The sequence below is a fragment of the Ictidomys tridecemlineatus genome, chromosome 2 (assembly GCF_052094955.1).
Source record: "Ictidomys tridecemlineatus isolate mIctTri1 chromosome 2, mIctTri1.hap1, whole genome shotgun sequence".
In the NCBI taxonomy this organism is placed as follows: domain Eukaryota; kingdom Metazoa; phylum Chordata; class Mammalia; order Rodentia; family Sciuridae; genus Ictidomys; species Ictidomys tridecemlineatus.
Genome location: NC_135478.1, coordinates 173,672,350 through 173,695,421, shown reverse-complemented (window position 1 = coordinate 173,695,421; position 23,072 = coordinate 173,672,350). Strand labels below are relative to the sequence as shown.

At 36.2% G+C, this 23,072-nt stretch overlaps 2 protein-coding genes across 4 annotated transcripts in view; one reads left to right on the top strand and one right to left on the bottom strand.

Moving 5' to 3' along the window:
* Ccdc146 (coiled-coil domain containing 146) overlaps window positions 1-23,072 on the top strand; it is a 131,790-nt gene that overhangs the window by 67,784 nt on the left and 40,934 nt on the right. The window contains exons 3-4 of the mRNA XM_021722447.3: window positions 19,460-19,542; window positions 22,607-22,816. Of these exons, the coding sequence (XP_021578122.2) occupies window positions 19,460-19,542; window positions 22,607-22,816 (293 nt within the window). The remainder of the gene's footprint in view (window positions 1-19,459; window positions 19,543-22,606; window positions 22,817-23,072) is intronic.
* Window positions 6,968-23,072, bottom strand: part of Gsap (gamma-secretase activating protein) — a 152,891-nt gene continuing 136,786 nt past the window's right edge. For all 3 annotated transcript variants that reach the window (XM_078040182.1, XM_078040179.1, XM_078040178.1), the window contains 2 exons: window positions 8,189-8,318; window positions 6,968-7,972 (listed from right to left, as the gene is read on the bottom strand). In XM_078040182.1, coding sequence (XP_077896308.1) covers window positions 7,939-7,972; window positions 8,189-8,318 — 164 coding nt within the window. In that variant the 3' untranslated portion in view covers window positions 6,968-7,938. The remainder of the gene's footprint in view (window positions 7,973-8,188; window positions 8,319-23,072) is intronic.

Below are 23,072 nucleotides of genomic sequence, written 5' to 3'. Positions count from 1 at the left end.
ATGCCTCTTGGTGGGGTATTTACCAAGGAATGGAATTGCTTCATTACAGGGTTTGTGTTTCTTTTACATTAAGAGAACTTTTACATTGTATTTCCAATATTTTTAGCAGCTCCACATCCTGGTACTGTCAGTTGAATATTCTTTTATAACTCGTGTTTTTTCATGACACTTAAACTGATCATATTTAGCAGGTGCATAGTAAAAATAACATAATATTTTATTTCACCAGTCCTTAGAGGATAATTATATTTTCAAATTTTCATTGCCATAATTAATGCTACAGCACCTCTTGTTTTTATATAGATATGCAAAACTATGTATATAAACATAGGCATATATTCATACATAATACACACACATTTCACTGGGCAGTTATAGATTATTTTCTTAACATAAAATTCTGGAAGTGAAATTCATGAACTAAAAGCATATATCCACTTAAGGCATCCATTTTAAAACTTATTGCCACATAGTCTACTTTAAAAAAGAAAAAAAATGCTTAAATATTTAAATCCTCACCCAAAGTGTATGTGTTCATTTTCTCATGAATTCAGTAAGAGAATATTACCATCATTATAAAATTCTTCCAAAAGTATATGCCAAAAATAACTAATTACTTTCATTTTAACTTCCTGGATTATTAGTGAGATTAGGTAATAATTATTAGTTATTTGAATGTATTTTTTAGTGACTTACATTGTCATGACATTTCTTCTATTGTGTTTTTTATTTGTAAAACATTTTTTATATGTCTATATTATTGATACTTTGTATTTCAAGTGTTTGCCTGTTTTTGTCAAGTTTAACTTTTTATTGTAGTATTGATTTGTAGACATCCTTAGATATTGCATTTTGTATTAATATTTTCCTTATATTTTCTTTCCAATATTACAATCAGATACATAACTACCTATGTTTTTCTTTATTTTTTCATTTTATTTCTTATATTAACATAAAATTATATATATTGACCATGTTTAGCCATTTATTTGAAATATAAAAACATGGTGGAGTGAATAAGTCTGGTTAATTAACATATGTATTACCTTACACAGTCTTGTGGTGAGAATAGGTTTTATCCGCTCTCCACATTTTTTCAATAATACAGTGTATTGTTAACTGTAGTCACCTTGTCATAATAACTCTCATAATCTCATAATTGGTTATACCCTCAGGCCTAAAACTGTTTTCTATAATCACATTGTTGGTGGTGGCATTATTCTTAAAAAGTTGTGTATCCAATAAGGAACAAAGTGAATGAATAATTATATTAGTGTCATTGAAAACCAGGATTTTGATGTGTACAAAAGAGACACAGCTATGACATTAAAAAGGCTAAGTAAATTTGCTATATCACCAACTTCTAATTGGCAATTTCATAAGGTATTTTATCTTTTAAAAATTATTTCCCAGTTCTGTTCATTAAAAAGGTATAAATATAATGAGCACTCTAGCATTAATTGAGTACCTCTAGTCCTCAGATTCTAGTCTCCAAGTCAATGGTGCTCTTAAACTTATTCCTCCTATCTAACTGAAATTTTCTATCATTTTACCAACAGCTCTTCAATCCCTGCCCCCAATCACTCCAGGCTTTGGTAACCACTATTCTACTCTCTATGAGATAAACCTTTTTATTTTCCATATGAGCGAGATCATGTAGTTTTAACTTTCTGTGTCTAGCTTATTTCACTTAATGTCATGCAGGCTCATACATGTTGTAAATGACAGGATTTTTGCCTTTTTTTAAAGTATTTATTTATTTATTTTTTTGTTTTTGGCGGACACAACATCTTCATTTGTATGTGGTGCTGAGGGTCGAACCCGGGCCGCACGCATGCCAGACAAATGCGCTACCGCTTGAGCCACAATTTGCCTTTTATAGGGTGAATAATATTCTGTTGTGTATATAAACCACATTTTCTTCATCCATGCTTGTGTCAGAGTCTTGATCCAGGTCACATTTAAATTTCTTACTATTTTTTTTTTTGCAAGTATGCTTTTAAGGTATATACCGTGAACTTTCATCAAAAAGCGAACAGTGCTAGTCATCTCCCCTTTGATGATGTCTCCCACCATTGATGATCCTTGTCTAGATCCATTAATTGATTAGGGAGTACAAATAACAATATTTTAATGGTATGGTTTCTTTTTCATTTATTAATTAGAACCCTTCTAAAAACAGACACTTCCTGTCAACTATTTGATTGTCCAGGGACAGAATTCTTGAAGGAAAGAATTAATTAATATTAAATGTTTGATTCATTCCCTTGATTTTCTTGTTTTCAAAATTCTTAATTGATTAATCTCCTCTAGAAGAAAGTGGGTCCCCACCCAACCTGCTTATATATTGTGAACTCATTTATTTAAACATATGTATTCCAGCCATTTGAAGTTATTATCTTTTGACAGTCAACCTGACCCATTTTTGCATGATTTTGGTAGCCTTTTGCTAGCTGTTTTGCTTTCTGGTATGGCAAGAGGATCAACACTCATTTGTTTCCATGCCCCAGACCTCCAGATCTCCAGACCTGGAACCAGTCACTTATCCTAAAAAGCCTTATTTCTTTTGTTGGAAAATGATACTTGGAGACTAGAATCTGAGGACTATAGATACTTATTATTGCTAGAGTGCTCATTATATCTATATACCTTTTTAATGAACAGAACTGGGAAATAATTCTTTAAAAGATAAAATACCTTACGAAATTGTAATTAGAAGTTGGTGATACAGAAATTTACTTAACCTTTTTAATATTATAGCTGTGTCTCTTTTGTACACACCAAAATCCTGGTTTTCAATGACACTAATATAATTTCTCATTCACTTATTCCGTAGTGGACACATAACTTTTTCAGAATAATGCCACCAACAACAATGTGATCATAGAAAGAAAACAGTTTTAGGCCTAAGAATATAACCTATTTAAGATTTATAGTAAAATTGGAATGGTTCTTCTCTGTGCAGTAATGTACCAACTTGATACACAGTTATTTTTTTTGTTTCCAAATTTTAGTATTTGCTTTTTAATTTTATTCAGTATTATAGTATTCTAGATTATAATAAAGTATGTTTATGAATAAAATATTTTCAAAGAATTCTAACTTCTATCTCTAGCTCCTCTGCCCTGTTCCCTCTCTCCCCTATACAACTCTAAAAGTTTATCCTTTATATTCATGAAGATCTTTCTTTACTCATAGATAGCTCCTGGAATTTAGGAAGGCTTGTGCTTTTCTTATAATTGTTATTTTTATACTTATACTATTATATAATGCCTCCTCTTTTTAAAAAAATTTAATTTTGACTAGGATCTCTTGGTTTCATACTATTACTAGCTAACACATCTTCTTCCCCCTGCCCTTAATATCCAATATTGATTTGACATACTGTCTTTGTATGAATATCATTTATCCCCACATGGTCTCTTATGCCTCTCAAACTGAACTACCTAAAATTCTCTAAATGTCTTGAACACTGTCTCTATGCCATCAGTAAAATCTTAAAAACTCATTTCTGAGTTTCTCTAACTCACTTAAAATTGAGAGAAGTGCAGAATAGAATTGTGGTCAAATCCCTGCAAAGCCTCGGGCCAGTTTTGTGACCTTGCTCATCCTAAACCATCTTAAATTTTGTTTTATTTCTATAAGTTTTGGATTATAATGCCTATTTCACAGGGTTGATGTGAGGATTAAATGGGACAACATGTAAAGCACCTAAAATAATATGTGACACAGCAATCTCTCAATAATGAAAAGTAGCACTTAACATTTTATTTAATGAGATATAAGAGGTGAATTATTAAGAATTATTAATGTATACTTTTTATGCATTTATATGATAAATATTTGTTGAATAATTTGTTTCTTGAATTTTTCATTCATTTAGTAAATATTTATTGAATGACTATTATTTCCTAGGTACTCATGTGTAGTTTTATCTTTTAATTATTCAAGTATTTATGAGTTCCACATGGGCTGAACCTTGGTGATACAATGGTGAATAAGATGGACATAGTCCCTACCTGAATGAAACGGTCTGTCTTCCATCTTACCAGAAGTCAGAACTTGTGAAGTTTTTGAATAAGTTATTTTCATCCTCATAACTACCCTTTGAGGATCCCTAGTTTGCTGATGCTTGGCTTGCCTGGAAATGATTTTCTCATTTGACTACATGACTGGTTTTTCACTTCCTTTTTGGTTTGAAGATCTTCTAAAAAAATAACTTCTGAGTGTAGTTATTCAGAATTTATCTGCACTTATCTCAAAAATTACAGTTTACCTCTCTGTCAGTTTATACAGTACAGCACCAAAGAGATTGTAGGCTGCAAGGATGTTTGTAGATAAGGCAAAGTCCTCTATATCAACTGAATGTTTCCTGTTTTTCAGCTCCAGCAAAATTTAGCTTGACCCACATCTTTGCTCATAGTGTCTTTCTAATCTCTGGTAGCTTTTTGTTGTTGTTGTTCCATGGTATATTTTTATTGAATTGAAAATACGTGTCAATATAACCAAGCAGCACAATAGTTCAATATAAATAATTATTAAATATTGAAGTTAACAAAGCATCAGACTATGTTTATAATTCTTTGAATAAAATTATGGAAAAACAGCAAGGAAATCCCTGAAGCTTTAAAGCATTAAATTCAAAACTTCAGATGATGCAGTCATACAGCCTCAAGCTCACATAGGTGCAGAGATAAGCAAGGGAGAACATACTAGCCCAAGGGATAAGACATTCTAAAAAGCTTATACTGGAGTTTTAGAAATGGAGCTATTGTTTAAATCAGTTGAATGGTATTTTTCTAGCTAACTAGCTAACACAGTCCTAATTTCAAATGCCTCTACAGTCCATAAAATAACATAGATGAGACTAAGTCTTAATATATGATTGCATACATTGTATGAGTAGAGCAAAATGAAGCAGGCTCTTTCGGTACCTGTGAAAGTCAATCTGTGTTAAATACCAATTGATGAATACAAACCTAGTGTCCTCAAATGTAATAATTGAAGCTATGAATTTTTAAATGTTGCTAATGAATTTTCTAATTTAAAAAAAAAAACAGTGCATACTCAAAACATTGGCTGAGTTGTTTGGCTGCTAATTTGTGATCTCTGGTGAAAAATATACTATTGTGACATGGATCAAGCTGTATCTTAGCATTTGCATCTTTAAAAATACATGTCGTTTTTATGACATAGAAATCTGTAGAGGGCTGGGGTTGTAGCTCAGTGGTAGAGCACTTGCCTAGCAGCGTGAGGCACTGGGTTTGATCCTCAGCACCACATAAAAACAAACAAACAAATAAAGGTTAAAAAATGTTTAAAAAGAAATCTTTAGAAATGGTTTTATATCCTTAAACAGTCATAACCTATCAGAAATAACTGGAAATGTGTCATTTCCATGAAATGAAGCTATTTGTTTTTGCCAGAAAACACATTAAAATATTTTGTAATAGTCAACTTTGTGAACTAGAAACAGCTGTGCTTGGAGATGTGTTTGTTAAATCTGTTTAAAAAATTTTTTTTCTACTTTGCTTGAGTATGAAAGTTGGCATCAAGTAAAAAAGTTAAAATTATATTATATGGTTTTCTCTGCTTTTTCAGAAATTAAGATAAGCTAAAGAACTATCCATGTCTCTTAAATACCATAAAAAACAAATTTCTTGGAAAATTACTAATTTCTGAATATCCCACCCTTTTCTGAGAAAATTACAGGATAATCTGTTATGTAATTGCCGTGGGTAATAACTATTTTCTGTTACAAGTAAATTGCAGTATTAAAAGAAATTTATAAGACAGCCAACTGGTTCATATTAGTATATAAACTAAAAGATTCTGAGTAACCACAGGTTTAAATATAACACTTTATAATACTCAGTTATTTTAAAATTCTGTTATCTTGCTCCATAAGAAGTGTTTGTTGGTACTCTAACATTTCAGGTGTTGGATTTTCTGCTTTACTAAGGAATTTTTTAATCTTTCTGATTTTTTTTTTTTTTTTTTTGGTACTGGGAATTGAACTCAGGGGACTTAACCGTGAGCCTCATCCCCAGCCCTTTTTAATTTTATTTTAATTTTATTTATAGACAAGGTCTCACTCATTTACTTAGCAACTCATGAAGTTGCTGAGGCTGGCTTTGAACTCGAGATTCCCCTGCCTCAGCTGCACCCAGCATCTTTTTGATTCTTAAGTTTGGCCTACCTATCTACTGAAGTTATTTGTATCAAGTAACTATGGGCTTAGTTATGTATCCTGGGACAGGTATATTATGTTGAGTTAAGGGCTATCCCTGGAATGCAAGCTTTCAGGAGAAAATATTTGATGCTTGTTCATTCTACTCTATGTTTGGGAAGTGTATAATTAAGTTAATGTCATTTTCCCTTTGCTCACACCCAGATACAGATACACACCTTTCAGGCTGTTGATGTTGCTTCTGTCACTAATTTTTTAATATTCTTCCATGATGCCCTTGATGATCAATTTGGCTCAATTCACATGTGCATATGGAAAGAAAGCCACACAGAGAAATCTCCTTCAGTGAAGTGGGTGGCCCTTCATAGCACCACCACACATCCTGCTGCATACCAATAGATTCTTCAGACATGTGCTAAGCACTCTCTGTGTGCTGTGTAACCTGCAAGGTTCTTGGGACCCTAGAACAGTCCCTGCCTTCAGAGAGCTTTGTCCCTGGTGGACAGACATGAGCATTTCAGTACAGTGGAATGAGTGCTCTCATAGAGGAATGTTTGAGATATAGGGGCCTCAAACATTAAATAGTTTTTTAGTACCTTAGTGTTAGTGTTCTAGAAGCTCCAGGATACATCAAGAAAACAAGAAAGTCAAAGATATTCTGCTCCAGACATTTGCAGAAACCATGAAAAGGGTTCTGATGTGAAGTCTCTATGTGTTAAGTAGTAGTTTTAGTGAATAAATTGGCTTCTATACACAAGCAATAAATTATCTAAAATATGAAATTGAAGAAAATTTTTATTTACAATAGGTTCAGAAAGAAAAATGCTTGGGAATAAATTTAACAAAAAGTCAATGGCTGATCCAAATATGTTGTCAGGATTTAAAGCCTCCTTAGCAGAGAATTAGCATGAGTGGAAATCAAACACTTCCATTTCTGTTCTCAAGTTCCATTTTATGGTATCAATACAGAAGTTGAAGTTGCAACTTTCAGTTTTTGTTCTTTTTTAAAGACCACATCTATGTAGCAACAAAAGGCATCATTATCCATCACAGGCTGCCTGCTAGGAAGGGAAGTGGAAGGCACTCTAAGTCACCTCCATGCTAATAAATTGTTATTGATAAATACTGGCAGGATCACTATGGGCAGAAGCATCTTCAAAACCTGAAAGTGAAGAGCACCCTATGTCCCCTACATGAATTTGTCACAGCCTAGAACTGGGGCACATTGAGAGCCGCAACGTGCTGTCCTCTGGATTCACTAATGTTTATAGTGATAGCCTCTCAGGACAATCAGGGCAGTGACTTTCATCACTTTGCAAAGTGAAATAAACAAATGACTGCTGTGCACATCTTCTTCATACATTTGCAACCCTTGCCTGAGAGATGGCCCAAGTTCTATTTTAGGTTTCTCACTGCCTAAACTCACTCAGCTCCTTGACATGTGCATGGAGGTGGGAGGTGCTCTGCATGTGAAGAACTAAAAGCTGATGGGTTAGAATCACATCAACAGAATTTCTGGGCCTCATGCGAATTCCAACCTCCACCCCAACTCCTCTCATTCCTCTATTGTGACTTTAGTCCTTCCACTTGTTTTAACCTGGCTGTGTTTCCTGACCCCAGTTTTGTTCTGACCCTCATGTGAATACTCTTCATGGCTTTGGTCATGTTAGGTTCTTTGCTTTTAGTCACTGGCACACCCTTTGAAGTTCTTAAGGAGGTATCTGGATTTAAGTCTGGCTCACTTCCTGTCAAAAATAAGCCAGGATCTTTGAAGGTCGAGATCTGTTAAATAAGGGTTAAAATATTGTTAAAAATCCAAATAATTGCAGTTTCAAAAGGACAAATATGTTTTAACAGGAATGACACTTATGGACATGTATGTACATCAGCATGCTTTTAGTTATTTGTACATTTTAAATTATTGTAACTTAACTTTGAAGTTACCCATATAGTTAGGCACCTGCATTGTTCATCCACAATGTCCATTGAATTTGTTACCTTAACTCTTGGGAGGTCCTGTTTGCCTCCTCTGGCCTTCCTCTCACATTCCTGTGGCGGGCCACCAAAGAAGGAACCAGACAGCTGTGGTGAAAGAACAGTCCCAGATCTCTCTGTGCATTCTGTGAACCTTGCCAACCATACAAAAAGGAGAGGAGAAGCTGTGGGCAAGGCAGCCAATTTTGTACAGCAATTCTCTGCTCTTCTAAGCCTATGTTGTAGCCAAAATACTTTGCTTTATTCCTCTTTTACATTTACCTAGAGTGACAGATTACTTAGAATTGAAATGACTGAATAAAAAATGTGTTCTTCCAAATCTATCCCTAGTTATAAGTTTAAATGAACAACAGTTTAAAGAAAATTATTGAGAATTTACAAGCTGAGTACTAGACCTCAAAGATGAATACAGCAAGGTTCCTATCAAGCATGAAGGGCCATAGACATATTTAAAAATGTTGATAATAATGCACAGTGTATACAATAATAGATATATCTCAAAATACAAAAACAGAAAGAAGAAATTAATTTTCTCTGGTGGTTTCACTTGAAGGAACCACAGATAGCGACCATGAGATACTTTAAAGGAAGAGTGAATGCTCTGAGTAGACAAGAGACAAATTGCAGGTGAAGGCATATAATTGCAAAGACATAATATCATTTACAGACTATATTGATTTTCTATTGCTTCTGTAACAAATCACAACAAATTGAGTCGCTTATAACCAATTTTATCATCTCATGACTTTGTAGGTCAGATGTCCAACATTGGACAGATGTCTATCATTGATGTGTGGCCAGAGCTGCATTCTTTAATGGAGGTCCTAGGGGTACTTCCAGTACTTTACCTTTTTAGCCTCCAGAGACCACTTATATTTCTTGGCTTATGATGACTTTCATCCACATTCAAAGCCAACAATGGTGGGTCAAGGACTTCCTTCATTCCAAGTCTTTCCTCCTTCATTTTCATCTCTCAAACCCAACCAACAAAATTTTTGCTTCTAATGACTTATTTAATTAGATTGGACCCTTCCAGATAGTCCATAATATCTCACTTCTCAAGGTCCACACTCTTAGTCACATATGCAGAAACCTCTTTGCCCTATAAAGTAACATATCCACAAGTTTCAGGGATTAGGCATGGACATCTTTGCGTTAGCATTATTCTATCCTCCATAGGATCGGCAGTTGGTATTACAGAGCTGAAATGGTCATGGGAGACGCGGAGGGTGGGACAGCTGCTGGATAAGGAAGACCTTTTGTAGACCATGTAAGGAATCTAGGCTCCATCTTGAAGGGATGAGATCTTTGAAGAGTTTTAAGCAAGATGAGAATTGGGTTTGGATAGAGTAGTCTGCTGGTAGCACATAGGACAGACTCAAGAAGGATAAGACCTAAAGCCCGGGAAGTTGACAACTGCCAAGGTCTCAACAAGGAATGATAAGGATATGTGCATGGCACATTATGGATTATTCATTCTATGAAACTATTTGACAATATGTAATTCAACAGAATCTATAGATGAAATGCCCCTAGTACAAATTTCCCTCTAACAAATATTCACCGGCACTGGGCCTAGAAGGCATTTCATGTCTTACATGGCCTCTGCCCAATTAAAGTCCGATAGAGCTTGTTCTATGACATTTATCCTACAAACCCTTCTGTTTGAGAATCATCAGGATGTAGGTGGTAGTTTAGACTGTGAGACTAAGTAAGGGATCCTAGGGAAAGTAAGTTATTTAAAAAGAGTAACAGAATGAGGGCCAAATCCTTGAGAACACAACCTTTAAAGGGAGGGTCAGGAAAGAAGAGAAGAATAAGGAAAGACTGGTAATGTATGTCAGAAACCAGAGGAGGGGGGCTTCCAGAAATAATTAAATGTAGTAAGTCAATAGTGTGAAGAACTAAATGTTTAAGTAAGATAAGGCCAGAGAAATATCATTTGAATTTAATAATTAAAAGGTACAGGACCTCCATTTGCAACCAATATGGAATAATAGAAACCATATTTACCTCCTACCTTAACTAAAAAAATGGATCAAATTATATTAAATATTCCTTTTCAGAATTTTAACCACAGACCACACAGCACAATGATGCCTGGAGAGGAGGGAAATAATGAAGGGAAACCCATAATTACCTATCTTACTTCCCAGATTTTCTGGGTTATAGTATACAGAGGGAAACAGAGGCAGGTGGTCTTGTTGATGATTTCAGAAGACAGAGTTTAGAGTTCAGACAGGTTAAGTTGACTAAATGACACAGTTAAGAAGAAAGAGCTCCATAAATAGCTCCAGATATTTATAGAGGACTTCCTGAATATTGATCAAGGCATGCATGTAGGGATACTGCTCAGGCTGGGGGAAGAACTTCCAGAAAGTAGAACTCACGCAGGGCCAGCAATAGGTCATGTTCCTACCAACCCAAATAGCATGTGGGGGAATTCAGTAAGAGTGTGCATTCAGCAGGAGGTCTAAAGTATTGCTACACATAAGATTGTTCTGGACCTCTTAAACAAATGTTAAAAGCAAACCTTGGAAGGATCAAAGTGTTACCAAGTTACCTGTCTGAGAACTGACTGAAAAGGAGACAGAAAAGGGGTAATTAGATGGGAGCATAATTTCCAGGGTATATTTTATTTTGCTTATTATTATTTTTTCCAGTACTGGGGATTGAACTCGGGGCCTTGCACATGCTAAGCAAACTACCACAGAACTACATCTTAGCTCTTATTTTTATTTTGAGAGGGGATCTCATTAAGTTCCCCACATTGGCCTAAAATGTGATCCTCCTGCCTCAGCCTTCCAGGTATCTGGGATTACAGATGTGTACCACCACCACTGGCTCATGTTTTTTAAATGAGAAAGATGAGAAAATTTGGTCTGGGGTCGTGGCTTAGCGGTAAAGTGCTTGTCTAGCATGTGCAAGGTCCTGGGTTTGATCCTCAGCACCACATAAAAATAAATAAATAAAGGTATTATGTCCAACTATACCTAAAAAATAAAAAAGATATGAGCAAATTTATAGGTTGAGGATAATAATAAAAAGCTGATAATGACTAATCCCTTATTTGTATACTAAGATATTATATAACACTATACATATATTGATTTGTTCACTATTGTCTTATGAAATAGGAACTATTTTTATCTCCTTTACAACTGAATAAACTGAGGCATGGACTGGTTAAATATTATTCAATATTATGTAGTTAAAAAGTAGCAGAGCTAGAATTCAAACCAAAGTCCACTTGTCATGAACTTGACTACTCTGAGCCAGCAAAAAGGGAAAAGTAGAGATTATAGAGGAGACAAACTATAATGGATTATTTGCCATCTTAGAAAGGGGTAGGAGAGTATGTGAGAGCAAGTAGATGGGTTGGCCATAACCAAGAAAAAAGAAATACTTAATTTTTGAGATGTGGGGAAAGAAGTTACTGGAAGGTGGTGCTATTAAATAGGTCCTTTGATACTGGGGATGAGTTCAGGTGGCCCAGGTTTTTCAGGTGAATGAGTTAGGTGAGTGAGAAAACAAAATTTGATATACAACTAAAAAAAATGTCAAAGGAGTGGTGAGAGCCCAATTGTGTTTGGAAGCCATTTCAAATGGCTGTGTTGTTTATTTCTAGCAGTAAAAGGAAGGAGGTGAAGAGTGAGAGGGAAATGAAGGTAGTAAGGATTTGTGCTTTCAAGGTTTTGTTATATCTAAATGAGATCAAACCAGTAGATAATGGCAAAGAGGCCAGAAGAGACAGGCTAACAACCACAGCCACCTTTGACAGGGCCAGCTCCCCTGCCCAGGCCCACATGAACACCTAATTATTTCCTCATATGACCCCCTTGTAGATAAGCTCACTTGGTAAAAAAGCTCTTACTGAGCTGTTCCTTTCTTTGGAATGTCCTAGAATTTCCATTTTTGAAATTTTTTCCATATTATTCCATGTCATCCATGAATCATGAACTCTTGTTAAACTTTCAGCTCTAGTGTAAATGTTTCCTCCAAGTCACAGTTACCAAAAAGGCAGTTCAGTAACACAAGCATCTATTGTGAAATCGTATTTATGAACTTTTGACTTTATATCTAACCTTTTGTTGTGTATACTCTTTGACCATTTAATATTGGCCTTTATGCTGTATTCCTTAGATTCTGCATTTTTAAAACATGACAAATTTGGTTGCCTAACTTAGATCATGCAGTATGAACATACAACAATTTTTTTCCATGTCTACACTGTGTATGAGTGAAGCATTTCCATCTATTAACACCAAATCTGGAGTTTCTAATCAGGGGCAGACCTGCTTTCGGACAGTTGGCAACTTGACAAAAAAAAAAAAAGTTACTTTTTGGAAACCCAGATTATGATTTTTTTATATTTTTTAAGGAGGAAAATTCACTCTTCATAGTTTGGTTTTTACCATTTTCTCTTTAAAATGTTTGTGTTTATTAGAGGATGCCCAAATAACTGTTTATTAGTCTTATTTCTAAACATCTGTGTCATCTATGATTTGAGCAGAAATTGCAAAAACAAATAAGATGCTTTGCCCCATCAGCTTTCTTGGCCTTTGAGACATCAAAGGCCAGTGAAATGATGGGAACACCAAACAGAAAAGGAAACGTGTAGATATTCTGCTTTGTTATGGTCATAAAACATGCTAACATGCCTTGCTGGCCCACCTGCCATTACATTTCAGACCTTTAGTTTAAAGCTGGGACCCCATTTATAGGAAATAAAACTGCGCAGTCCCTAAGTCAGAGCTATAATGCAGTTGTATCTGTATTTTGTATCAGATTCCAGTGCCTTCCCGCCCCAAATTCTGCTCTATTTCCTATTGTGTAAAGAAATCATTTTCAAGCATATTTTAATAAACATTATTGACAGCAATACCTATTGTGTTGCCAAACTGTTAGGAAATAGAAACAAACAAAAATAAAAACATGAAAGCAATACGTACTTACCACCCAGAAAGCACCATTTTAACACCTTAGCTCTTATCCTCTGGATCTCTGTATGTTCACATACTCATATGTAGAAGATCATACTCTACACACAGTACTTGCTTTCTGGCCCAGATGTGTCAGCTTCACTTTGTATCTTCCCTGTGTCAGATCTAAATTCAGTCATTTCTCTGACACTTGCTGGTTTCTTTTAATGGAGGTATAAAAGACCACAATCATATTAAAGACTACAGTGGGGGTGTTAGGGACTGTTCATTGTTGCTAATGTGGCATTGTTTTAGACCATTTTAATGAACAAAGCTAAGCTGGTTTGGTTTGGTTTTGGATTATGAGTTTATACTAGTATTTGCAGTTCAGTTTTAACTTTACAGTGTTTTCACTAATTTCTTTGATTTTACAATTATATATCTTTTACACTGAAAATCTTAATTTCTAACAATTTACATTTAAAAGTTTGATTTTCTGAGTTAGAATGTCCATACCACAAAATTCACTCTTGTTTTCAATGATCTTTAATATACACAATCATGAAATCACCATGTTCTAATTTTAGAATATTTCCATTACGCAAAAAAATAAATCTGCCAAGAGTGGTGGCACATACCTTAATCCCAGCAGTTTGGCAGGCTGGGACGATTGTGAGTTCAAAGCTAGCCTCAGCAAAAGCAAGGTGCTAAGCAACTCGGTGAGACCCTGTCTCTAAATAAAATATAAAATAGGGCTGGGGATATGGCTCAGTGGTCAAGTGCCCCTGACTTCAACCCCTGGTACCCCCCAAAATTTAAATAAATAAATATATCCTACACCCATTAAGTCACTCCATTCTCCATAGCCACTATGTCTATGGGCAGCCATTAAATCTACTTCTGTCTCTCTAGATTTGCTTATTATGTATAGGCATTTGTACATAGATACTGTACAATAGGCTTTGTACTATATGTGGCCTTTTGTGAATGACCTCTTTTCATTAACATATAATGATTTCAAGGTTCAGTCACGTTGTAGCAGGTATCAAGACTCCATTCCCTTTTATGGCAGAATAATGTTCTTTTGTGTGGATATACAACATTTCATTTGTCCCTTCATAAATTGATGGGCTTTAGCCTGTTTCCTTTTTTATTATTTTAAGTGATTCCAAGTTTTTGTGTAAGCATGTATCTGAAATTTGCTTGGATACACTCTTTTTCATGTAGATTTGATGTATTATCTGATGTGACTTACTTTCAGCCTAAAGAACTTGCTTTAATATTTCTTACAAGGCTAATCTGTCAGCAATGATTCTCTCCACTGTGGTTTGTCTTAGAATGTCTTTATTTCTTCTTTACTTTTGAGAATACTTTTGATGTATAGATTCTTGATTGACAATTTTTGTTTTTATCTTTCATTCTGAGTATGTCATCCATCATCTTTCCACCCTCCATTGTTTTGGGTGAAAAGTTACCTATTATTTTTAAACTGATTTCCTTGTAAATAATGGACTGTTTTTTTTTTTTTTTAGTTCCTGTTTTTTTGTTTTTGTTTTTGTTTTGTTTTGGGGGGATGTTGTTTCCTGTTCATTTTTGTTTTTCTTGATTTCAAGATTTTAATCTTTACTTTCAATAGTATCACTGTGATAGGTCTGGGTGTAAATATCTTCTTTTTTATCCTATTCAGATATTCATTGAGTTATAGCCCTATTTGGAACTCGTTGAGTTCTTAGATGTATAGATTAATGTTTTTCATCACTTGAAAAGTTTTTCATCATTTGAAAAGTTTTTATTCAAGTATCTTCTGTCCTCTTTCTCAACAGTTCTTCCATTCTACATAACTGGTGGACCTTATGGCGTCCTTGACTTCTGGAAGGATCTGCTCATGGGTTTTCATGTTTTTCCTTTTTTTTTTTTTTTCAAATGATATAACCTCTACTGATCTGTCTTCAAGTTCACTAATTCTTTTGCCTGCTCAAATCTATTGTTGAGTTCCTCCAGTGAAAATTTCAATTCTTATTATTTTCAATTGAAGAATTTCAATTTAAACATTTTAAAAATTCCTGTTTATCGATATTCTCTATTTGATAAATTGTCATCATACTGCTTTCATTCTTCAAACATTATTTATAATAAGTTCTTTGAAATCTCTGTTAAATCTGACATCCATATCCTCCCAAGGCAATTTCTGTTTCTTTATATTTTTTCTATGTTGTTTCTTTGCATGTCTTATAAATTTTTATTAAAAATTGTAAATTTTTTACAATATATTATAACAATTCTGGATTCTGATCCTTCTGTGTTTGTTGTATTGACATTTTGCTTTTGTTATTGTTCATATGTTCACTTGTTCAGTCATTTGGCCAAACTAATTCTGTAAATTGTGTTTCTTCCCTAGTATGCAGCCTTTGATATTCCTGCTCAAATGTTTTTTCCTTGTTATTTTTAAGCTTGACTTTCTGGGAGCTGCTGCTGGATTACTATAGCCTAGTGGCTAGATACTGATTGGTCAGGGGTTGTGCTTAAGTTCCCTGAGCCTGTATGGTTTTCATCCTTTTCCATGTGGTGTGGGAACCACCATGAAAGTTCAGGGAGTGTATCTATCTGCCTCACTTTAACACAGGGACTGGTAGAGTAGAAAACCCTCTCTGGTCCTGCCTCTGGCTTTTCCATAGCTTCTTAGTTCACCATTATTGAGTGAATTTTAGTAGGGCTTTTTTGACCATCTCTCGCCTTGAGTTCTCTGTTATATTTCTGCTGGTCTGCCTTTACTGACATCACAAAGATATTAGCTTCCTCTTTTACCTCTTGTTATATCTATTTTTTTTGATAATGCTCTGGTCCATGGATATTGTAAACTATGTTCCTAATAAAACCAAAGGCAGGGATGCAGGGCTGCTAATACTCACAACTTGCCCAGCCTCCAGCCTTCTCTGTTACTGAGCTTGAACTTCCTGTTTGCCCTGCCCAGAATTCTTCCTGTAGAACAGGACATTTGGTAGTGGGAATAGGTACTACCAAGCAGCTGCAGCTACCCACCTGGTAAAACTTTTCCAGCATACTAAACCAAGAGTGGGTGGATGAGTGCTACTGTTTTCTAGGGCTATCCTGCCCACCTAGAGTAGATCTTGAGCAATAGAAAAGTGGGGAGATGGGCACTTCACTGACTATCAAACCTGCCTGAAATAATTCTTGGGCAACATAGAGCTCTAGGGGTAATGGAGCAGTTCATGGTTCAAATGCCAGTCTCACTGAATAAATGCTTTTCCATTTCTCACAAACTCTTAGGTCAATTTTCAAAGGCTTTAAATTGTTGTCTTAGCTTATTATTTTTTTTTAAAGAGAAAGTGACAGTAAGAGAGAGAGAGAGAGAAAGAGAGAGAGAGAGAATTTTTTAATATTTACTTTTTAGTTTTCAGCAGACACAACATCTTTGTTTGTATGTGATGCTAAGGATTGAACCCGGGCCGCACGCATGCCAGGTGAGCATGCTACTGCTTGAGCCACATCCCCAGCCCAACTTAGCTTATTTTGATGAGTTCTATCAATATGCCTTTTTTTTTGAGAGAGAGAGAGAGAGAGAATTTTTAATATTTATTTTAGTTTTTCGGCGGACACAACATCTTTGTTGGTATGTGGTGCTAGGGATGGAACCCGGGCCGCACGCATGCCAGGCGAGCATGCTACCACTTGAGCCACATCCCCAGCCCTATCAATATGCCTTTGAGGGAGGGATTCTTTGAGTTCTTCACACCACCATTCTAGCACTCCTGAACTCTGGAAATGGTTTATAATTTATAATTTTATTTATTTGCTTTAATTTACAATATAAAGAAAATAAATGCAAAAAATAAAGGCACAAAGAATTAAATAGTTATTAACAATAAAACTACTGAATATAGGTGAAGTATTCTGTCATTTCTTCTCTCTTCAAACTGATTTACCTTATGGTGGGGCCTATGTCACATTCATTTCTATTTCTCTTATGCAAGGGAACAGTGGATAGGAAGTAATGGTTTTTCCATTTTAAGAACAAACTAAAGACTGTATGTATTTTTAAACATATAAATCCATAGTTAACTTACCCAGTGGTTCGATGCTGGTCAGCTGGCTAGTTATAAGGCTGGCCCCTACTTCATAGTACATACACATATATATTAACATACACTCGCATGCTTACCTTTGCCTAAACTTTCCTCAGAAATCTTTCACGATATGCAAATTATTAATAGTATTTATGTACTTTTTACTTACAAGACTTTGAAGGCACAACATCCTTTCAGAAACCAATGAAAATGTCTGAGTCCTGAAATAAGTTATACAATGCCTCAAAAATACAAGGAAAAAAATGTAGAACCAAAATAAATGTGCTTAATTAAATGTCTATAAAATGTGACACTGTCAGCTTACCAAAGTAACTCAGTTAAAATGTATGTATAAATTATGATTTAAGGTGGCATTTGAATGTATTTTAAACCTTTAAAAGGTCTTTAAGATCCCATTCACCCTATTTCATCCATGGATTTAAAACAATGAGGGCTGTGGGAGTGGAACCCAGGCCCTCATGAAAGATCTCTAACATTTTCACAAAGAAGCAATAGTTCCAGTGTATTTAACATTTTCAACCCCGATTTGGATAGAGAGACCAGTTGCCTCACTGTGTAGACTCTTTGTGTTTTGTCAGTTACTTTTATTCACTTGCTAATTACTATAAACAATTTATTGAGCACCTGGAATATGAAGAATAAGGTGCCCAAAACCCCTTCCTCTAGGGACTTATAACCATGTGTTAATTGCAAAAATAAAGGCACAAAAAAACAAACGGTTATTAACAATAAAAAATTAAATTTATTATTAAAGAATGTAGGTGTTATATTTTATAAAGTACAGAGTTTGGGGTGAAGGAGATTTGGAAGTAAGAAAAGGTCTTTTCATAAATTGATATTTAGCCTGAGGCATGAAGAAAAAGTTGGAATGAAATAGGAGAAAAGTGAAGAATGGCTAATTCAGAGACCTTAGAAAAGGAAAGAGATCTATGCATCATCTGTGGAAAGAAAAGGCAGCCAGTGTGACAGAAGCACTGTAAGCTTGAAGAGGATGCGGTGGAAGGAGACGGAGAGAGGAAGGCAGGGTCATGCAGGGCCTCAGGATCTTGAATATCATGAATCACGAATTTTATTCCACTTGAAAGTTTTGAGCACCCAGCAAAACAGACCTTGTTTGATTTTTAAAAAGATCTCTGTGGAAAGCAGATGGGTGGGGTTCCTGAGTGGAAGAAGGCACAGGGGGAGTTAGGGAAGCAGTTAAATTTCATATTAGTCTAGTTGAGAGATGATGTGTTTTGGACTAGTGGATTCAGAGAAAGGGAGGAAGTGGATGGATTCAAGCAATATTGAAACACAAATCTTTTCTTTAGTTCTTTTTTTAAATTTTTAGTTGTTGACAGACCTTTATTTTATTTATTTATTTATATGTGGTGCTGAGAATCAAACCCAGTGACTCACACATGCCAGGCAAGTGCACTACTGCTGAGCCCCAGCCCCAGCCCCTAGTTCTGCTTTTTGATACTATGTCAGTAACAGTTTAAAGTGAAACCTAATTCAAAATACTCATTGTGTTGTGGTTTTAATAAGGTAAAACTTTGGTGTTTAATGTTATGATGTTATTAACTAATTATCATGCTATTCAGAGAGCAAGTCAATTTCTTTTTACCAGAAATAAAAGAAGGAATAAACTAACACCTCTGTTTATATTGGATAGTTTCCTTGCTGCTTTGACAGTAGAGGCAGAAGCATCCATCGGGTTAGGACAGTGATATTGGGTTTTTGACCTAGACCACCTGGTTTAAATCCTGCCTCTGTCTGAATTAGCATTTTACCTGTAATCTTGGACAAATTATTTAACTCTTAAAACTGTAGTTTCAAATGGAGATAATAATCCCTATCTCATAAAATATTTTCAAGAAAATAATTTATTTATAATAGGTACTTAATCATTGCTTCGTTCAATTTACAAATGGCCATCCTAGTAATCTATAATATTCAGGTTGTTTGCTAATCCTAGAAATATACTTCTAGAGTTAAATAATTTTATTTAGTTATTTCACTTTCCAGATGAAGAAGTCACAGCCTGGAGAGTCAAAAGATTTGTCCAAGAACAGAGACTGGAGGCAGAATAGAACTAGCTATTTTCTCTAAATACCCAATATCTTTAGAGTAAGCTATATTGCCTCATGTGTACCCTCTCAGATGTTTAACTGAAATATTTTGTAAGATATTAGTGTGTCACTTTATCTCCTGCTTAAACATGAGGGGGGTGACAGCTAATGGTGACCTTATGTTCTCTTTGCTAGTTACATGCCATGGGAAAAATTCCTGGAACCAGAATAGCAGAATTAAAAGCCAAGTACACCTTGCTGCATGACACCGTGATGAGGTAAGCTCTTTACCAATGTGGAGATGTCTTTTATCATATCTATATTTCTTACCTGTAACAGGACCTATCTTTCAGTTCAAAGATAGTGTCCCTAAAGCTGGACCCTGAGACAAGGATTGAGTTCAAGTAGTCTGAGAAATGACTCAAAAAAGCATCATAGGAGAGTGGGGAAGTGAGACTGGGAAAGGAGTTTAGTTGGGGTGGGTCATTCTGTGGGTTTTACACTGTGGGCAACTGGGGTGTAGTCTCACAGAGGACATTCTGAGTGACTATGAAGAATGCACCTCAGAATCTGCCACTGAGGGATAACAAAACTGGAATATTTACTACCAGTTTTTTTTATCCCTCATTGATTAAAGGATTGTTCCCAGGAGATTCGTTCCTGGAACTTCTAGCTTGACCTTAGAGAAGTCAAGCAAGCTTTTATAGCTGGAGATAGAGGTATGCAAGTGCTTGCTGGTGATACTGAAGCTTGAGACAAGGGGATTTTGGTGGCATCCTGTAGGACTCCTGCCCACCTCTCCTCACCACCCAGAGGTATAGATTCTATGACGACCCCAGCCTACATCTGCCAAGATGCCTGTCTTTACTTCTCACTTCTTCTTCCTATGCCAGGCTACTCACCTTAGCCAAGACCAGGTCAGCAGCAGGCCAGAAGAAGCTTCCATAGAATGATGATTCAGTAGCTTTTCCAAGTACCTGCTATTAGGTACTGGGAATCAAGGGGGTAGGGGAGTAGAGAAACAAGGAGAGGGACAAATCTGCTGCTGTTTCTTAACACTCATAAGCCACCTCCTTCCTTTCCTCACCTCCTGCCTCAGAGCCTTGTATGATATATTCATCAAAAGCTCCATCCCACCAGTCCCCAGTCATCCTCTTCTGCCAATCCCCAACCAATATGGAGATTGTTCTTAACATGCCCGGGTCTTGTGTCTGTAGGGTACTTTGAGGGTGGAAGCAGAGGGAAGAGTGAATGGCTGGGAGAAGAGCAGGCCTACATCCCAGTGCGAACTTCACTTATACCCCAGTCCATACTAATGCCCCCAGCCTTGGCTCCTCCTCCCCAGCACCTCATGGAGAATCCATTCCCCTAGAATTGGCACTGCCTGCCAGTAAATTGTTCTTAAGACTCGGGAATTGGGAGGCTGTAGGTAAAAAATCTGGAGACATCTTCTTCAATGTACCTCAACTACTTTACTGGTAGAAGATTCTTCAGATGTCAAGGCATCCCTCCAAGCCTTTTTGAAGATACAAGGATATTGCGGAGTTTTTGTGCTCTGGATAGCTCTTATTTGGAGCCCAGGGGAGCTTGTAGGGTTTAATGATTTAACTTCCTCAAATGGTCGCTGCCCCAAAACTCAGATCCCTGGGCTCTAGTGACATATATCAATGTAGGAGCAAGGCTATGGTGTTATTTCTTCCTGCTTCCAGGTCATGTTACAAAATAGTTACTTCCCTTCTGCTACCCACATTTTACCTCCTCTTGACCCGAAAGTTTCCTCTCTGTGTTGTAAACACCAACCACTCTATCCTATGTCCACTGCTTGAAGGGCCTTTAAAGGCAGGAAGACATACACTCTCTGCTTTTGTGCTAGGATTGCAGCAGGCAGGTGTAGGCTGGAGGTGTTGAAACTGATTGAGTTTTCCATAAACACCACATTATAAAAGTTGTTAAATTCTCTACAGACACAGAAATATATTTCTGCTGAAATATATTTAAGAATTTATGGATGAATTGAGATTTCCATTCTGACTAGAACCCAACCACCACATTGTCCTCCTCTTCTCTGTGGGAAAACATACACTATGGCCCAATCCAATATTTTGTAGTCTAGTAATTGAAGTATGTCTTATTAAGAGCAGATAACTTTAGATTCACAGAGTATATGAGCATGCAAGAAAATTGAATTATAAGAGAATAACCCTAGTAACTATGTAGTAGAATGCTCTCCTTGTATGTGTGAGTCCTGGGTTTGATCCCCAGAACCAAGAAAAAAAAAGTCTAAATTTAATTAGTAGAATTTATATATGTGTTTTCACCATAGCTGTAGTCAGTTATTATTTAGCACTCAACACAGTGCCTGGAACATATTCTGCTAATAGCAAACATTTTTGCTGGATGCCATTGGGCACTTGACATATTAAAGCCTGGGAAATGGGTGGAGCTGATAACTTGAGCTGAGACAGCCTTGATAAAATTATGGGGCACTCTGCAAATGAGCTAAAACCTGAAGATGGTGGAGAACACACACCCAAAGAGAATACTGACTAAACAGGAAATGGTCAGACCTTACACCAAAGGTTGGGTAGCTAATGTGAGGGTTTCTCAGAAAGATAAGTCATGTTTGATGATAAAACTGGTATGTTCTAGAAGGTTCTGTGGATTTGACCATGTACAATTTATATATCCATCCAGACCTGCCTCTATGTCCACTCTTTCCAAATTGGGCCTAGGGCATAGAATATAATTGGAGTAATAGAATCTCCTTTTCTGTGGTGTTCAAGTATGGTTTTGTACAGGCTTCAGGGTTAAGATTTTAAAAATCCATAATTTATGTTCCTATCTTTACAGGGGAATTTTTCTTCCTAGTTTCCTTGTAAAGTGCCATTACAAGTTTGTTTCTTCCTAAGAGGGCAAAGATCTTTCTATAATCAAGTAAGGAGAACTCAAGAAAGCCAGATTTCTGGGGCAGTTCAAGGGACTGCCCTCATTTCCCCACTTCCTTGGAAGTCTTGGCATTCTTCAAAGTCAGAGGAAATGTGCATAATCCCATTGAATTTAGTCTTTTCTCTGTCAACCTCACATTGTCTGGATCTAGACATCAGTGGTAGGACTTGTCAGCAGGCATTCCAGTTACCAATTCCCTCTGCTGCGTGGTCAGCAACTTGAGGTCAGCAGCTGAGCCTTATTCACCTGAGCATGGAGTGCAGTATTTGGCCCCCAAATAATACTGAGGTGAACTGAACCCAAGAATGGGAGCAGCTTCATGCCTCCCACAGGAGCAAACAAGGGTATGGAGGGTGTACCTTTCTCATTGTGCAAATCTGTCTTCCTGGAACCCAGCACCCAAGAGTCAGAGGTCCAGCTGCTACAGAATGCCAAAAATTTTACTGAGCAAATACAACAGCAGCAATTTCACCTGCAGCAAGCTGATAGTTTCCCAGACGCATTCTCCACTGAGGTCTCCAAGATGAGAGAACAGCTGCTCAAGTATCAAAATGAATATAACGCAGTGAAGGAAAGAGAGTACCATAATCAGTACAGACTAAACAGGTAAGTGCTCAGTTCCCTCAAGCGTACTGAAAACAGATAAGAGCAAAGCTGTTTGCATAGAAATAAGAAAAATTAGAAAGTAATTTTAGGTACAAAGAGAGGTACCTACCATATGTTGACAATTGCAAGCTCAGTTCTTTCCTTGCTCCCTTGGAGTGAGCAGTCTCTGAACAAAAGGGGTACACAACTGACGTCAAGGAAAAATGACTCAGGTGATGGAGATCCTGTTTTATGGTGTTTTTTTTTTTTTTTAATG